The sequence below is a fragment of the Vombatus ursinus genome, unplaced genomic scaffold (genome assembly GCF_900497805.2).
Source record: "Vombatus ursinus unplaced genomic scaffold, bare-nosed wombat genome assembly UNPS02014811.1, whole genome shotgun sequence".
Lineage (NCBI taxonomy): Eukaryota > Metazoa > Chordata > Mammalia > Diprotodontia > Vombatidae > Vombatus > Vombatus ursinus.
Window position 1 is genome coordinate 3244838 of NW_020954589.1, and position 17964 is coordinate 3262801.

The window sequence follows — 17964 nt, forward strand, 5'->3', positions numbered from 1 at the left end:
TGCCCCTAAACCTTCCACGTGCCAGGCACTGTACTAAGGACCTTTCCGTTTTTCCAGTGCTTCACCTATGTCAAGTTTTGGCTTATTTTAAATGTGGTCCCTTTAGTATTTATTTTTTTCATATCATGTGAATGTTAATTAAGTTAGCCTCAAATCAATCTTCCCTTGAAACAGATCAAGGATGTGGGCACCTCTATAAAATACAGCAGAGACCTAACTTTTAGGATTTATTCCCACAAAAAGCAGAAAAACCAGAATAACTTTCAGATTCACAGATGCGTAATCCTGCCCGCCCCCTACTGCCAGGTGTAGCACTAAGCAAAATGCCAGTAATTTGCACTTTCAGGGATGCAAGGGAAAGGCACGCTTTCTGTGATTGCCTTTCTTCTGAGCCCTCCTTCCAAACGACAAACAACAGACACGGTTTTAGTAGTATCTGGCAAAAGAGAATGCCAACATTTGTTAAAGGCATTAAAAAGTAAGCCTGAATCAGCTTTCGTGGAAAAAGACAGATGAATCTCTAAAAGAAGACCCGCACAGGCACAGGACGCGCATGCGCACTGACATTGGTCCCCTAGGGATTCGCAGCCTTTGGCTGACTCGATTCTCTTTGTCGGACTCTGGGACTGTGTGCACCTTAAGGCTGCGCGTGGGTGCGTGGGGGAGGGGGCGGGAACAGTCCCTCCTGCAGCTTCCGATTGGAGGCAGTGAATCGAAGGGGATGGGAGTGTGCAAGCCGATTGGCTGGGTGGGGGGAGGCGGGGCCGCTGCGAGATCGAGTTTCGGAATCAGTCGCCCCTCGGCTGCCATGGCCAGTGGAGGCTGGCGTCTGTCGTCCTCCTCCTGGTCCTTCCAGGCCCGCCTGGCGGCGCTGCTGCCCGACCTGCTGGTGTTCGGGAAGGCCCGGGGCCCAGGGCCAGAGCTCACCACGGTGCAGGGGGTCCTGCTTGGCGTCCACGTGACCGGTGAGCGTGGGAGCGAGAGGTGACTGGCGGCTGGGCGGCCGTTGGGCCCCGCGGTGACGGTTACGGCGTCCCCGGAGGCCCTGGTCTGCGGACCGGCCCTCGTTTCTTCACCCCCTGCATCCCACGTACACGCCCACTCCCAGAGAAGAGAGGCTAGAGTCGCTCAGCCACGTGCATTTTTAAATTAAGCGCTTCCTGGATGCAGAGCAGTGGGTGGGCTGTGGGGAGGGGCACTGAGTGTCGGTAAAGCCCCCCATCCCTGCTCTCTTGGAGCTTGTACTCTAGTAGCCACGGATAACTGGATGCAATGTACAAAATCCTTTTGAGAGGCGGAAAACTGAAGTCTGAGAGGGAAAAAGCTTGTTTGTCGACAGAGGAAGATAGCTGGGGGGGAAGTATCTTTTGAATTGGGCTTTTAAAAAGTTCAAAAGGAGGATGTTCGTCCCGAGAGGATGGAAGGAACAGAAAGAGTAGTCGAGTTTCTTTCTAAAAAACAAAAACAAAATTCTCAAATGGAAACAGTTTATACAGACACTCCTTTCACCCTTCCCACCACTATAGGTAGTTGAGGTCTGGACATTGACTTTGACCAGGAAACCACAACTGGGTTTGCTCTCTAAGCCTTGTCACTGAGTTCCTCTTTCCTCGTGGGAATCAAGCCCTTGAATCACTTTGCTAGAGCAAAGGACATCATCAATTTTAAAAAAAAATTGTTTAGCACAATACCTGGAAGATAGAAGGTGTTTAATAAATATTTCTTGACTTATTTAATTACTCTGTTACATCAGTTCCACAAATATTTACTTTTCTTCTGGGAACTTTCTTTAGCTCCACTCATTCTCCCTCTCCTAAAGAAGAATGCAGTTTGTTGAAGGAAGAGGAACATGCTGGGTGCCTGGGGGAGGGTCACTCTCGGCAATGGCTGCAGCTCGTTATAAAACCCATGAAATTAGAGATTAGCTGGTAAGAGGTTGTCAGCCCAAACAGCCAAAAGCAAGGTCTTATGTGCCTTACTCCTTCCCTTGTAGTCCAAGTAACCAACATGTTAAAGGAATGATTATGTTTAGACGAGCCTTGGTTCTTTTAGACTGGCTCCTGTTTGGGGGGGATGGGAGAAGGGGAAATAAACAGCCCCTAAACCACCACTGCATGGGGTAATAAGCTGAGTGACTTTTGCTTGTTGGGTAGGACTTACAGCATTGATGGACAAGTTTAGCCTGACCTGCATTGCAGAGCACAGCATGGACAAGATGGCCCACATCTTCAGTTGTTACATTGGTGACATTGTGGAGCGTGAGTGGCCACTGTAGGGTGGGTGGGAGGGTTTAAGGCTCAAAGAGGTTGAAAGGAGAGGGTATTCAGAGTGAAGATAAACGCCACTTTCCTGAAAAGACAGTCCTCACCTTTGGTTTCTTAAAAGCCTTATAGAACTAGCCAGATTCTTACAGATAACTTTCCTTATCAGGCCTACAACCAAAAGCTGTATACCTTAGGCAAGTAATTTTTCTCTTTGGTCCTCAATTTATTCAACTGTAACATGAATTAGATGAGGTGATACAGTTCAGCTATGGCACCCTAGGATGCTACAATGTCCTTGGCAATAATTAAGGTCTTGACACACAAAAAAATTACATGCTAACCAGATTTTTTGTTCCTTTTCTTTTTTCCTACTGTCCCTAGATCCTACTCAATGCTCAATATCTGTAGACCCTGGCATGATGTGTCAACCAATATTAATTATTGTTTTCAGAATGTGTTAGATAGCAAATGGAGTAGTATATGGAGAAAAACTCATTAGAGTCCTTGTTTCACCCATTATTCATCACTTTGGTATATATATTTTTGTGTCTAGTACCTTTTGGTACCTGTGTCATTTCTCCCTTCTTTTTTGACTGCCTGACTTTCTTCAAGACTCAGTTCAGGTCCTGTCTTCTGTAGGAGGCCTTTCCCTGCCCCCTGAGATTACCTTCCATCTCTTTTCTATGTATCTTGTATATATGTGGTTATTTACATGCTGTCTCCCCCATTAGAATATGAGCTCCTTGAGGGCAGGGACAATGTTTCTTCAGTTCTTTGTATCCCAAGGGCTTAGCACAGTGCCTGGCATATAGGAAAGCTTAATAAATTCTAGTTGACTGACAGACCCTGCTCGCTTTGTTGCTTCCCCTGTGCTTCTGTGACTAACCAGGATCACTACTATGTGGCATCTACTCCAGGAGTTTAATTGGAAAGTGGAATAACATGCCATACTCCTGTTAAGAGCTGGCAGTAGAATTCTACTTTTTCTGGTTATGAAGTTTAGGATTGAGGTAGGAAAATGAGAAGTTTATTTGCATGGTGTCACTAAGGCATTTCTTAACCCCTGGAGGGGAGGTCAGAGGGGAGGCATTCTTCCCATAGCATTTACATCTGTCATCTGTTATTGTCAGCTGAACTCCTAACTATAGCCCATTTTTCTCTGCGCTTTTTTTTTTTTTTGTCTCAGATATACTCTGCTTTGGAGGAGATATCCTGAATATCACAGGTATTTCTTGATTATACCGCACATCTGAAGGAATTCAAGTGATATGTATGCCTACTTAAATTTTGTTTTTTCCTCCATAGAATTTAAAATTATTTAGGAATCATGCGGGATGAGAGCCTCTAGAAATGTATTTAGAAAACTGACAGGAAATTTGTCCAGCAGCAGTAACAGTTAGATGTGAAAAATTGGAGAGTATTCAGGCTGAGGGAACTATCAGAATCACTATCCTACAGTGCCCTAGAACCAACAAACTTTCTCAGATTTATTTGACTGAACCAGCCACAATAGTAGAATGAAACATAATTTTAAGCAGTGTGTTTAAGAACACGTTTTCCATATCACTTTGCATCACTCCTTTTCCCTCCATCTATACCAAATAGAAAAAGTAATTACCTTAATCTAAGCTTTTGGATTTTTCTAGTTTGGGATCATTCAGAATTCTACTTGATAAATTTTGCTTTTAACCTATTTAATGATTTCTAGGGGAAAAAAAAACAAAATAGCTCCCTAATCTAGGAAGAGATAATTCAAGGGAAGAGACCAAGAGTTTTGCTAAGACTCCCCAATAACCTACACTGATCCACCTTGGCGTTACAGGTAATGTGCTCCTGGCACTCTGGATAGTGGAACAGAATCAGCTAAGTGACATCATTACCTTAGTGGTGAAATGCAGCCTGGAAATACAGGAGAAGTTTGGAGTCTGCCATACCAAGGAAGGCCAGGATCTTCAGATAAGAATAGGTAGCAACTTCATCTGGCCAAATCCCCACTATGGAAGAATAGAAACGGAGTGGGTGGGGAAAATATATATCAAGGCCCTTTGGACAACATCTTAGTAGGAGTTCTAAATGTAAGGGAAATGTTGGTGTCTGGGATTGCTGCATATAGATATTTCAAATAACGTAGGATTATTCTGTATATAGAAATTATAGCAGATAATGAGGAAGGATCATATTCTGTTGCTGCCTGTAGTATTCTAACCTCAATTCCTTGTTCCCCTTACCTTGCCTATCCCTGGGCTTAGATTGAATTGTTTAGATATTTAGCATATGCTTCTTCAACCAGATCTGAGTGAACAAACTTTATTCATTTTTTGAACTATAAATAACATAAAGCTTCTAGAGCTCGAGGTAAAAAGCACTCGTCGTGGGGGAAAGCAAACATAATGTTATGCTTATTGTTTTTTTTGAGTTCACTGCTAAAAGTGTAACCGTGAAGTTTATTAAGCACTTGTGAGTATGAGCCTGAAATTGTAGTTATGTTGGACAAGAGGAAAGGGAGTATTCTGTGTGGTGCTCTTGCCCTAAGAATATTTCAGCAGCTTCTGAATCAGATACTCTGCTTCCCTTTTCTTAGTCATGTCCAACCTGCCTATTAAGAGAGCAAAATATTCATTTTTACCAAAACCACTTGGGAATTTAGTAGCTAAATAACTGTTTAGTTTAAACAAAACTGTTTCCTGTTGTTTTCCCCTTGCTAGTCTGGTGATCGTGCATTAAAGGACTCCCTACCTTTAGGCATTCTTGTAGCAGAAGATAATCTTTGGCAGGATGTCATAGTTGAAGATGAGTTAAGACTGATAACGTATGTGTAATGTAACAATAGTAAGATGGGCATGATAGATTAATGTAGGATTATGATATGTATAGGAATTGTAGCAGACAATGAGGAAGGATCATATGAACTTAAACTTTGGTGGTCCTAAATAGCACTGAATTATTATTATCCACTGGTTTGCACCATTTGACATAGAGAAAATTGAGACCTAGGAAGATTTGTCTACTTGACCAATGTCTTACGTTTGGAGGATGGAAGAACCAAACCTAGATGTACTTCACCTGACTTATTTTCTCCTAACAGGCCTGTCTGCAGGTCATATCTCTCAGGTTGTGGTTGGAGATGAGCAGAGGCAATTCCTCCTGGTAGTTGGGCAAAATGTAGATGATGTCCAGATGGCCCAGCACTTGGCTCAGGCAAATGAGATCATCTTGTCCTGGAACTGCTGGAAGCTCTGTGAACAGTACATGTTTGAAGTGGAAATCATGATTGAGCCTAAAGCTGTAAAGGTAGTAGGCTCTCCTCCTGTCTTACCTCTAGTGTAGCCTGCAGGGTACATTTGATGTATTTACAGGGCAGAATTCTAAGGATGCCTTAGCATGCTAATAGAAGATAAACTACTGGTTGTAGAACTTTTTTTTTTTTTAATAAGGAAACTTAATAATCTATAAGGCTCAGATTGGTAGGGATAGAACTATGAGATAAGTAGGATAAGGGAAGTACTAGAAGACAGAATCTCTATTGAAGGAGCGAGAGTGGTGGTTAGTCTTGGGATTGAAATTTTTTCCTGTTCTTTAGCTAAGAGATATGCGGACCATAGACCCATTTGATTTTGATGAACATTTTGAAAAGTGCATCGATTACCTTCCACATTATCCTACAAATAATGGTGAGCTGCTTTGCCCATTCTGCTTGAGAACTAAAGGTCAGAAGAGATTGTCTTTGTGGACTGAGCACTTTCCTTTTCTTTGTTAGTCTATCTGAGAAATGCTGTGGCTTTGAATCCAAACCCCAGACTTGAGCAAACCTTGCAGAGGCACATAATGGGAAACTTCCTGAAGAAGGTATTTCCTAAACCTTGATTCTCCACTTATGTGTATGTATGTGTGTATATGTATTTGAACTTTTCCAATCCATTCTCCAACTCACCACTATAATTCCTAATAACTATCCTTGTTTCCCTTAACACCTATATGATTATTGTGATTTTATTTCTATTGACTGTATGTCTTATAGTCTCACTGTATTTTTCAAACCCCAAGAGCAGAAATCTTATCTGCTCTTTATTTTGTGCCCAAAAAGCCAAGGCCATATACTCTCAAGGCCATAGTTTGCTCAGCATTAAAGTGATGATCTTTATAATACAGTATACACTTTCAAGGTGTGGGAGGGATGGAAGGCTGAAACAGCCCTGCTCCAAGATAAGAAAGAGATTCTTTTTATGCGTAAGAGGAAGGAGGGAATCCCCATTTTATTAGATGGTGGATGGGAGAAGGGTATATCATACGGCATCATATTGGGAGCGTCTTGGTGCCCCCCCCAGCCAGCCTGGGAAGGATGGCTCAGCAGCATGCTGGGCGGGGTGGGAAAGGTAGGAGGGGAGGGGCCAGGACATTGAGAAGTGACCCAGGGGCCATAAGATTTAATCTTGAATAAATACCTGTTGATTTATTGACCAAACATATGCATGCATATCTGCAGAGTCAGCTTTTCAAAAAATGATGATAATATGTTATCATCATGTAATGTTATCAAATGTAATCCTTGGTCAGTTGTTTTAGTTGTGTCTGACTCTTTGTGATTCATTTGGGGTTTTCTTGGCAAAGATATTGGATTGGTTTGCCATTTTCTCCTGTTCACTTGATAGGTGAGGAACTGGGGCAAACAGGATTAAGTGACTTGCCCAGGGTCATATAGCTAATAAGTGTCTGAGGCCAGATTTGAACTCAGGAAGATGAGTCTTCTTGACCGCAGGGCTGGTGCTGTATCCACTATGTCACCTAGCTGCTCAGTGTATTCCTAAACAGTGGAAATAGAAAAGGGACTTAATGTAGTTATTTACTACACTAAGACATTAAGTAAAAGTACTTAAAATAGGGTGAATTCCAAAAGGAAAAAATGCAGGTCTGGCTATAAATGGGCCATTTGTATATAACTTACTGATAACCTATATTCTATTATTCCTCCCTGCCCACTACCATGTATCATAGGATATGAGGTTATAATTCCCCAGTGTGAGCTAAATTAATGGTTACTTTACAGATCAGTGAAGGCCAGCCTGTGGAGTATTTATCTGAACTTCGCACTGTGACCATGGTCTTGATCAATCTCGAATTCCACAAGAAAGCTTGGATGTTGCACTTATGTCAGCAGATCCATGAAGCTGCCTTGTATATCTCCACAGCCATTAAGAATGGAGGTGGCCAGCTCAATCAGATATTTATGTTTGACAAAGTAAGTAAGAAGGGATCTAGACCCACCATTATTAGAGATGAGTGAGGAGTTTGCCTGAGGGATGGATGTGGCTCTTCTGCTAGTGTGCATTGGGCATTTAAATACAAAAGACCTTAAAAAAAACTTTCTAAATTAAATTCATTCAGGTGTCTTGCCTTAGTAAATTAATGGAGTTGAATCTTTTTCTGATGACATACTAGGGTCATCAATTCATATTTGCCCGGGGCTGGAGAAATAGGAGATTGGAATGATGTATTACTCACCCCAGCATAGATATACTCTGGAAGATCATTTTTTGAATAAATTCTGTAAAACAGCTTTTTTCCCCTTGCAACCTGGCCCTTTCTCCCAAGTAAAAACATAATTCTTTTTTTTTTTAAGGTTCTGTTTAGTGGAGTTCCAGTTAAATGAGATTTTCATTTTCATCCATACTGGTGTTAGAGCCAAGAATGTCTGTCTTGTTCATATCATAGAAAAACTCTGATAGGGAGATCAGGAAGAGGAGGGTACCACTTTCACAAGCTGATCTAAATATGAAGAGTTATGTTGCTTTCCAGACATATATTCTTTTTTATTTCTCCAACATTCCTCTCAGGGCTGCACTTTCTTCAGTATATTTGGCCTTCCAGGTGATAAGAAGCCAGATGAGTGTGCCCATGCCTTGGAGAGCTCCTATAACATCTTTAGCTTCTGCTGGGAAAATCTTGCTGAGACCAAGTGAGGAGGAAGGTGGGGCAGAGATAAGTTTCTCAAGCCCCAGGGGGCTCTCAGGGCAGTGGGAGGCAGGTGACAGGTATTGCTTGGAGGCAGAGCCACACTAAGAGGAGGGAGAAAAGATGCCAAGTGAAATCAGTCAATAGTGTTTATTGAATACCCACTACATGCAGAATTCAGCTTTAGGGAAAATACAGAAGAAAAAAGAGATAAGGTTAATGTTTGACTGTAAGCTAGCATCTGGGCCTGGTCTTGGTAAACTTTTGGTTTTGTTGGCAGATCCTTCTTTATAGTCTGTATACTTCATTCAGTTGTCTAGCAAACCAAAAAACTTATTTTTGTTTCAATATTCAACCCTCCTCCCCACCACTGAATTCCTATTTCCTCTTTAAGGGCAACTATTCTTAGCTTATATGCACAACAGAAATGACTTACCATTATCCTGGTGGGTGATCCAAGCTTTTTCTGGGTTCTTATGATCAGTGCTGCTGTACTTTCCTAGGTTCTCTTTGATGTTTCTTCACTTAGATGTTTTCCAGACTCCTGTTTGGTTTTCAGTGTTACAGAATCAAAATAATTTAAATATATATTGAATGACAGACTTAATTCCAACCAGAAGAGAAGAAATGTTCCCTCATAGAAGGGTTTTAAAATAAGGGGGAGAATGAACTAGCAGAGTAGGGAAGATTCTGAGCAAAGTGAAATAGAGAAAAAGTTGGCCAAGTGAGAAGAGCACACCTGTTTGTTAGCATCTTGCCATCTATTACCATGAGGCCCAGATTCTGCTACTGGCTTCACCATTAATTTGCAGAGCAAGTTGCTTTGACTCCTTTTAAACTGCATTTACTAATTTGTCTAATTAACAATACTTATGTCTTAGTATTTATATATTATTATATTAATAATATTAATATATTATTGTCTTATTAACAATACTAATTAACAAAACCTATGTACCTTACAGGGTCATCATGAGAATTAAATAATATCAAAAGTGAAAAAAGTTTGAAAGGCATATTTAGATGTAAAGAATTATTTGTATTGTTGCTATCATTAGCACAGTGCTTGGCGTATAGTAAGCACCTAATGAAAGTTTATGCATCCACTTTTTAAAATAATTCTTATTACTCCCAGTGACAATAGGCTATGTTTACAATTTATTGATTACAAAATGCTTTCACATACATTTTCTTATTTTATCATTGTAATCTGTAAAATTCCAGAACCCTATATTATATTTTTAGGATATAAACATTTTAAATATACTTTCAAACCTAATTCCCACCAATGGAAGAGAAGAATCATTTCTTTAGAATTTGATTTCTAGATTGGAACTTAGGCCTTTCAGAATCTTAAGTCAGAGGCATCTCGGTGGCACAGTACATTGTGTTCTGAGCCTGGAATCAAGAAGACCTGAGTTTAAATATGGCTTCAGACACTTATTAGCTGTGCAACCTTGAGCTAGTCACTTAACCTCTGCCTGCCTCAATCTCCTCACCTATAAAATGGGAATAATAATAACACCTACTTCACAAATGTTATTGTGGGGAATTTGTAAAATGCTTAGTACAATGCTTGACATGTAATAGATATTTAACAAATACTTGTTCTCTTCTCTTAAAACCATTATTCTTCCTACTTCTTTAACCAGAATATAATCTAGAATGTAATTCTGTTTTTGTTTTCCCCCAGAATATCTATTACAGGGTTCTGCACATGGTGAAATGTCATTACATCCTGTTGATTGATTTACTAAACTGAGTTTGTTATCAGATATTAGTCTACTCACCTACAGGGATGTGACCCAGTAGACAATCCTATTCATTCTTCCAAAATCCCACTAGTAGGGATTCAATAGGGAATGTTTGGGGAGTGTTTGTCCCAAGTCACGTAACAAATTCCGAGAGCTGGGGTCCCATTTAACTTATATGATTTTTATTTTCATACATAGTAGCTCAAGTGGGGATTTATCAATGTTTGTCTTTTCTGTCTCCTAGGCTTGTTTCTATTGGCATCACCAATGGCCCAGTATTTTGTGGAGTTATTGGTGCACTAGCCAGGCATGAATTTACAGGTATAGTTGGGCTTTGGAATCTCAGCATTGTGGTTAACGGGGTGGGTTCATTAACTCTCTCTCACCTTGCTGTCTCCTGACACAGTTATTGGCCCAAAGGTGGGTCTTGTGGCCAGAATGGTGACAGCTTATCCAGGGCTGGTATCTTGTGATGAGGTAACATATCTGCGGTCCATGTTACCTAATAACAATTTTAAGAAGCTTCCAGAGAAGAAGATGAAAGATGTCACCAACCCAGGGAAGATCTATGAATACTTTGGCCACAGGTCATGTGTGTAAGTGCTATCTGTGAGTGTCATATGTGAGTACCATGTCTAAGTGACATAAGTTTCAGTTCATACCTTTCCCCCTCCAGACCAGCATATAAGAATAATAAATATTAAATCTCAGTTAAATAACAATTTATGTTATGGTTATTGTGATGGTATAGAGAAGGGCAGATAGAGAAATAACATTGTCTGAAATCTCTAACTTTAATGTAACAAATATAGGGAATTTTTTCATCTTCCTATTCTGAGAGAAACAGTTAACAATAGGAAAAGCATTGCTGTCTCCTACTCTAACACCAGCTTTCCCAATCCCTTTAACTTACTTGATCCTGAAGGGAAAATAACTCAACTTTTTAACTCTAGTACAGGGTTCTGGGAACCTCTTGGGTTCTCAACAGAGACCTGATGAAGAAGATGATATTCCTGAATCCATTTACTTTCTTCCTTTTTCCAGAATGTTTGGGAAGAGACACCTGGCTAGAAATCAATCTGAACATTACCCTTTGTTGGGTAAGTTTGGAGAGCTATATTGTTCAAACCCAAATCTTGTGTGTGTGTATGTGTGTGTGTACATTGTATATAAAGAAATCTCTACAGTTTGGCCAAATGTGGGGAAAAAAAGAAAAAAAAATGGTTTACTTAGTTCTAAGTTTGAAGTCAACAATAAAAAAGTAATGTTTTTGGCTAATTTATGTTAATCTAAAAAGGACTTTCCATTTCTTCTTCTCCATGTTGACAGTACAGACACCAGGTTTAGCCCTGTCACTGATCAAAAGAACCAACCTTAAAAGTCAGATTGTGTGTGAGGAATGGAATGTAGCTTATAAACACTTGGCTCATAAACTAGCTTAGAGCAAAATATTTTGGAGGCAATAATGCTCATTTCCTGGACAATGAAAATAGCCTAACCAGTTCAGCTTTGTTGTTGTTGAGTCCTTTCAGTCATATCTGACTCTTCACAACCCCATTTGGGATTTTCTTGGCAGTGATACTAGAGTGCTTTGCCATTTCCCTCTTTGGCTCATTTTACAGTTAGGAAACTGAGGCAAACAGGGTAAAGTGACTTGTGCAGGGTCACAGAGATAGTAAGTATCTGAGACCAGATTTAAATTCAGGAAGATGAGTCTTCCTGACTTCAGCCTGGCTCTCTATCTATCCACTGTTCCACCTAGCTGCTCCCAGGGTTCAACTTTATGCTATCCTTTCTCTTTAAATCACTTTACCTTCTGTCCTTTAGCTGTTCATCTCTTTCCAGACCCCAACACTGGATTATCCCCTCCACCCATGTTCTCCTGTCCCACTTGAATGCCTGGTATATAGTAGGCACAAGTATATAAATGCTTATTTCATTCCCCATTCCCTCCCTATTGCTTCTGGAGGAAGTCACACAACTACACTGGCTAGGTCCACTACAAATTTATGTTATCTAACCTGAGCTAGGTCTTCATTGCTACAACTCAATTCTTCTACTCTTTCCTGTTTGACTTCTAATCACATTCCCTACAGAGTCTGTTGGAGACCTGGCTAATCAGTCCATCTATAGTACCCCTTCCCTCTTCCTTCTCTTCAAGGGACCTATAGTCATACTAAAATTGAGATCATCCATTGTGAACTGCCATCTTCTCAATTCTACACCTCAAATTTCCTTTCCATCATTCCCCATTCTCTCCAGTTTTAGAAAAGTCAACTTTCTCCTTGTCAAGGCTAGACCCTTTATTTGTGTCCTTGATCCCATCCACTCCTGCCTATTTTGAAGGCTTGCTCCTTCAGTAATCCCCATTCTATTTCTAATCTTTAGTCACAGGATCCCAGATATAGAGTGGAAGGGACCTCAGAGGCTGTGGTTCACAAGTCCTCTCACTCTAGAGCCAACAGGGCCTTTTTCACTGTGTCATGCTGCCTAAAAACACATTCAACTCTCTCTCCTCCCTTAACAACTTTCCTTTGATTCTGCCATCTCTTTAATTTTTTTTTTTTAGTAGCTCTATTTCCTTTCATAGCCACACTCCTAGAAAAAGTTGTTTGTAGTTGTTGCCTCTGTTTCTTTACATCTTAATCTCTTCTTCTGTCCTGGGCCCTCTTCTTCTTATTGTTCTGCACTCTTTTGGTAATCTCATCAGCTCCTTATAGATTCAATTATAGTGTCTGTGTAGATGATTCCAAAATCTACATTTCTAGCCTTCATATATCGTCTGAATTCCAGTCTCATATCACTAACTGCTTGTGGACATCTTCACCTTCATGTTGCATAGGTACCTCAAACTCAGCTTGTCCAAAATGGACCTCACTGTCTATCCCTGACAATCCACCCCTTTTCCTTACTTCCTTTAATCTAGTAACTCAGGTTCATAACCTGGTACTTATTTTTGACATTTCACTTTCACCCCTCCCTCCAATCCAGTTAATTGCCAAGTCTTGTCAGTTTTACTTCTACAACATCTCTTGTGGCTGTTGTCTCTCCACTCACAACTACTACCCTAGTTTAGGCCCTTAGCACCTCTCACTGAGACTGTTGCAATAGCCATCTAACTGATCTGCATGCTTTCAGCCATTCCCCTCTCTGTCACACAACTACTACAGTAATATTCCTAAAGAACAACTCTGACCATGCCACTCTCCTGATCAAGAATCTTCAGTTATTTCTTTTGGAAAACTTCATTCTATTTTTTTTATTCTATTTTTTAATTTAAAAATTTTTTGATAGTTTTTGTTTAGACATTATTTATACTTTTCCAATATAGATCTTGCCTTCCTAGTTCAGAGAGCTGTTCCTTATAACAAAAAATGAAAGCAACAAAAAATTCAGCAAAACTAATAAATACAACAATCTGACAATGTGTTCAGTGTTCTATACTCATAGTTCCCCACCTCATCAAAGAAGAGGGAAAGTATATTCTTATATATCTTCTTTGGGGTCAAGTTTGCTCATCATAATTTCATGGTATTCAATTTCAATTGTTCTGTTGTTCTTTCTTTTATATTGTGTCACTGAGTATATTGTTTCCTGGCAGTGCTTCCTTCTCTTTGTAGCAGTTTATATGTCATGATAATAACCCCAGCTTACATGCTATTGAGAATAGGTCATCAGAAGCTTTTATTCAGGAGTAAAGAAACAGAGACATACAGATGTATGGGGAGACTTCTTTAAGAAAGCAGTTACCAAATAGCCTTATAGCCAGACTGATCTATATGTAGAACTTATCTCATTGTTTAGCTTCGCAGAAGGATTGTCTTGTCATCCCTCGCCCAGCAACAATCCAGGGTGGTGTGTTTTTGAGTGTGAAGCACAAAAAAGAAGTGTACAACCCCATGCTCTAGAATGTGGAGATCTCTTTCCAAGGCTGCTCATGTCAGCAGACGGAAAGAAAGGAAACCTATGGCCCCTTTCTTTTTGCTTTTGCTCTTCCCCCTTTGAAGCTGTATTAGCTTCATTCAAGGATATTTACTTCCATCAGTTCTGCAAATGCAGAATCAGCAGTTGGGGTCTTCAGAGCAGGAGTTAGGTGGATTAGGTGAACATTAGTCCTGACACGAAGAGGGCTTGAATCTGTCCTTGGAGATCTGTAGTACAAGAAAAAGTACTAAAAGCAACCTAGTATAAACTCCCTAAGTTGAGGAATCTGGGGAACAGGTCCAGTTGGTATATTTTGTTGCCACAAAGTGCAAGGAAAATAAAAAAGCTCTGGATGATGTCGAGGTTGGTTTCTGTGATTTCTGTACCGGTTGATGTAGGTATGGATCAGAGTGCGGATTCCACCTTGAGAGAAATCCAGTGTGATTCTTTTGTCAGTGGGGAGTCGTTTGAGTGAAAACATTGTATTCTAGAGTGCTTGCAGAGAGTTGGCAATGATATTAGCAGTAATTTTCAGGGAAATAGATTTATTAGAACTTTCTCAGGTTTGCATACACCAAGGTCTGGCATCCTAGTACACACAATTTTAGGAAAAACTGAGTTGTGTGTGGCCAGTAGATTCTCAGTGGCATTTCTTCATGAGAAATGAAGGATGTAAGGTGTTCCTCGGATGGCAAATTGAAGAGAGACTTACCCTACTAGCTAAGTACTGGGCAGATACTTAAATACTTTTCTCAAGTTTGCAGAGTCAGAGTCTGTTGCTAGATGAGGAACCAGGCTCCCAAGGGGACAGAACATTGGATGATGTTATCCTATTTAACTAGTGAGAGGGTGATGGTCAGGCTGGGCATGGAAGGAGAGTAATAACCTTGACTTAGAAATTAGAAAAGCCAGTTGGAAGAAAGATGAGAGAGGCAGCATGGCATAGTAGATGGAGTGTTAAACTTGGAGTTGGGGAGACCTGAGTTCAATTCCCACCTTGAAAACTTAAATTTTATGATCCTATGCAAGTCATTTAGCCTCTCTAGCCTCAGTTTCCTTGTCTGGAAAAAAAAGAGCTATGGACCTGATGACCTCTAAGGCACCTTCAAGCTCTAAATCTGAGCCTGTGAGGGCAATGGCAGGAAAATAGTGCAGAGAATCTGGCTTCTTTTGGAGCAATTGATTTATTCTATATCTGCATTTTGGAAGTGGACAGTACACAGTCGTTTCAGAGAATGTGCACTATGGCAACATTCACCAAGGTCAGAAGTGGCTGAGGAGTCAGAGGAAGAATGATGCTATACTGCATATATATGCCAGTGTGTCATGTTGAGGTACTCTCCCCTGTGTTAGAGGTACCTCCTTGTGTAGGGTTGTTAGAGATAAAGGTTTCTGGAGCAAATAGGAACTGGCATAGATTCCTTCTTGGATAGCATGGCATATTGGGTAAGCTGAAGAAAATAAAGTGAGAACTATTAAATACATTGCCAGGGTTCTCAAAACATCCTACTAGGAAATAAAGGGCAATTAGTGGTGAACAGGAAAAGCTGAGTTGACTGCTGGTATGCTGTTTAGCAGGAGCCCTTTATTACAGTATGTGAGCACATGCTGATATCCCCAGCATGACATGAGATTGATTATTCATCTACCTAGGTCAGGAAAGGGTCACTAGTTCATCCTATAAACATGATCACATGGCAGGTGACAAATATGCATAATAACATCGAAAGAGAGAAAACATTAACTAGAGCTAAATCTTAACATAGCAATATACCTCTGTGGGATTGAGTCAAATGAGACCATACATCAGTCTAGAATCTCTTCTAGAAACTACTGCTAAAACTGCAGTGAATAATGACATCCTAGGCAGTAAAAATGCAGATCTTTTGCTTTCACTTCCCTTAAACATGTATCCTTCAGCCGGGTTTTGGGACTGAGGCGTAGCAAGGGGCATAGCACATTATATATAAGTACTGTTGTGAGGTTTCTTTTCTCTGGACGTGAGGAAGGGGGTACTGGGTTTAGGGAAGGAGACAGGGACGCCAAGGTCCAACTTGGACCTTTTTGCAGTTGTGATTCATGAGGCTGCATTTGATGGCCTTGACAATGAATATGGCACTGGCATTCAGCAGGATGTAGGATAGACTCTTTCAGCAGGGTTGGAGGGCATTTTTCTGCTAATGGATCTTTACATAGACGTCTCTCAGATGAAGTTGTGACATGGTGGATCAAACAGAGTAAAACTATCAAAATCTGTTGATGAATAGAGCTAACATTTCATTAGTGCTTTAAAATAGTTCAACACACTTTCATTTATTAAGTGGAAGTCTGAGTGATACGAGACATCTAGAAGTCTTCTTGACATTTGTATAGGGAATGTCATGAGAATCTCACGTGGTATAAGGTTATGTTCACAGTATTTCTAATCTGTATGAGAATGATGGGATTATCAGGCCAGTTGAGGAAAATTTCTGTCCAAATTGTGGCTAAGCATGTTTTTATGTTTTGCAGCTCCGTTGGATTATAGATAGACTACAGGGTAGTTATTGTATGTTAAGTGCCTTATAGGTATCTTTAATGATCCAGCTTGTGAAGGGTATGCCCCTGTCACTATAGTAAATGACAATCTAAATCTGGTAATGAGTCCTTAAGGAGCTTCTCGGAAAGTAAGTGTCAGTAAGAATGAGAACGTATTCCATAGGAACAACACGTGGGTAACTGAATGAAATCAACTTGTAAGTTTGCAAAGGCCCAAACGATGGGGAACCGGCAGCAGGTACAGTTTTTCCCCATTCCACGATTTGTGGACCACATAAATCGTGCAGAAGTTCTGCTATGGCAAAGAAGGAAAATTTGGAGTGAACCTATTTTATGTATTGCTGTGATCATTTCCTTCTCTCTCCCTGCCCCCCCCCCCATACCCTTAGTTTAGATGATCCTCAGAGCAGGTCAGAAGAGTAGAGAATGTGAAAGTAGCTTTCTCAGTGCCACCAAGTCACCAACTGAGAAATGCCAAAGAGAGTCTTTATGCAGAGAACTGTCTGCCGCCCTTCATCTTATTATTTTTTTTGATCCCTAGCTAGTGGTGACAGATCTGTTGATAGACAAATAAGAACAAAGTTAGGAGCCTGAGGGCCACGAGGGGCCACGTGTTCCTTAAGGCATCACTAGAATGTTTCTTCTAGTGACATTAGCTTGGGGGGAAGGGTCACCTGAGCTTTACATTTTATAACAGGTGAGGCATCTCCTCTATTAAAGGCATCTTACCTATATATTAGCATAACAGCCATTGTGGATATAGACACTAGATGAAGTGAGGAACACTCTTTGTTTCCATACTTGACCAAAAATATATTTAGAGTCAGTGTCACAGTCTTTGTTCTTTTCTTTTCTTTCTTAAAGCTATAACAGGCAAGAGGGAGTACAGTAAGTTTAACACTTTTAACAGAGTAATCATAAGGGAGTTTCTATATGAAGTGTTGGATGTAGCAGAGTATTTTATATCCAGTTGTCCTTGAGTATCCCTCGAAGGCAGGAGCTGTCTACCACAAAGAGCAGGAGGTCCGGATCCTAAAGAGGACAATCTTTCCAGTCAAGCCTGAGAGTGAACAGCTATAAAGTATCAAAAATAAAGTTACATGGTTCACCATCAGACAGTATAATTAACAGAGAATCAGCATTAAGTAGAGGACAGCTTGTCAGGGTCACGTTGGCTGTTGACAGCAAAAGGTTTTTATATTTAGTTAGTCTAGAGTTGGAAATATGCTGGCTTTTCCTTTTTAGAAGGAGCGCCATGAATGAATGAGGGATGGTCACCAGTTACCACCTTGTTTTTTTTGTTTGTTTGTTTGTTTGCTAGGCATTGGGGTTAAGTGACTTGACCAGGGTCACACAGCTAGTAAGTGTCAAGTGTCTGAGGCCGAATTTGCAGTCACCACCTTCTTGACAACAGGGCAGTGACTGGAACAGATTTGAGACATGGAGGCAAACCAGATGACACAGAATCCTAGATGGAGCTGTAATAAGCAGTGGGATAATGGTTTTTTTTTTTTTCTGTGAGTTAGGATCAGGAC

General features: G+C 40.5%; 1 protein-coding gene across 1 annotated transcript in view; it reads left to right on the top strand.

The window, feature by feature from the left end:
• The first annotated feature begins 808 nt into the window (after positions 1–808).
• LOC114053589 (adenylate cyclase type 10-like) overlaps positions 809–17964 on the top strand; it is a 46572-nt gene continuing 29416 nt past the window's right edge. Inside the window, 12 exon segments of the mRNA XM_027876682.1 lie at positions 809–965; positions 2154–2258; positions 3451–3489; positions 4087–4230; positions 5350–5555; positions 5845–5935; positions 6022–6110; positions 7309–7500; positions 8096–8217; positions 10212–10343; positions 10345–10563; positions 11012–11067. Coding sequence (XP_027732483.1) covers positions 809–965; positions 2154–2258; positions 3451–3489; positions 4087–4230; positions 5350–5555; positions 5845–5935; positions 6022–6110; positions 7309–7500; positions 8096–8217; positions 10212–10343; positions 10345–10563; positions 11012–11067 — 1552 coding nt within the window.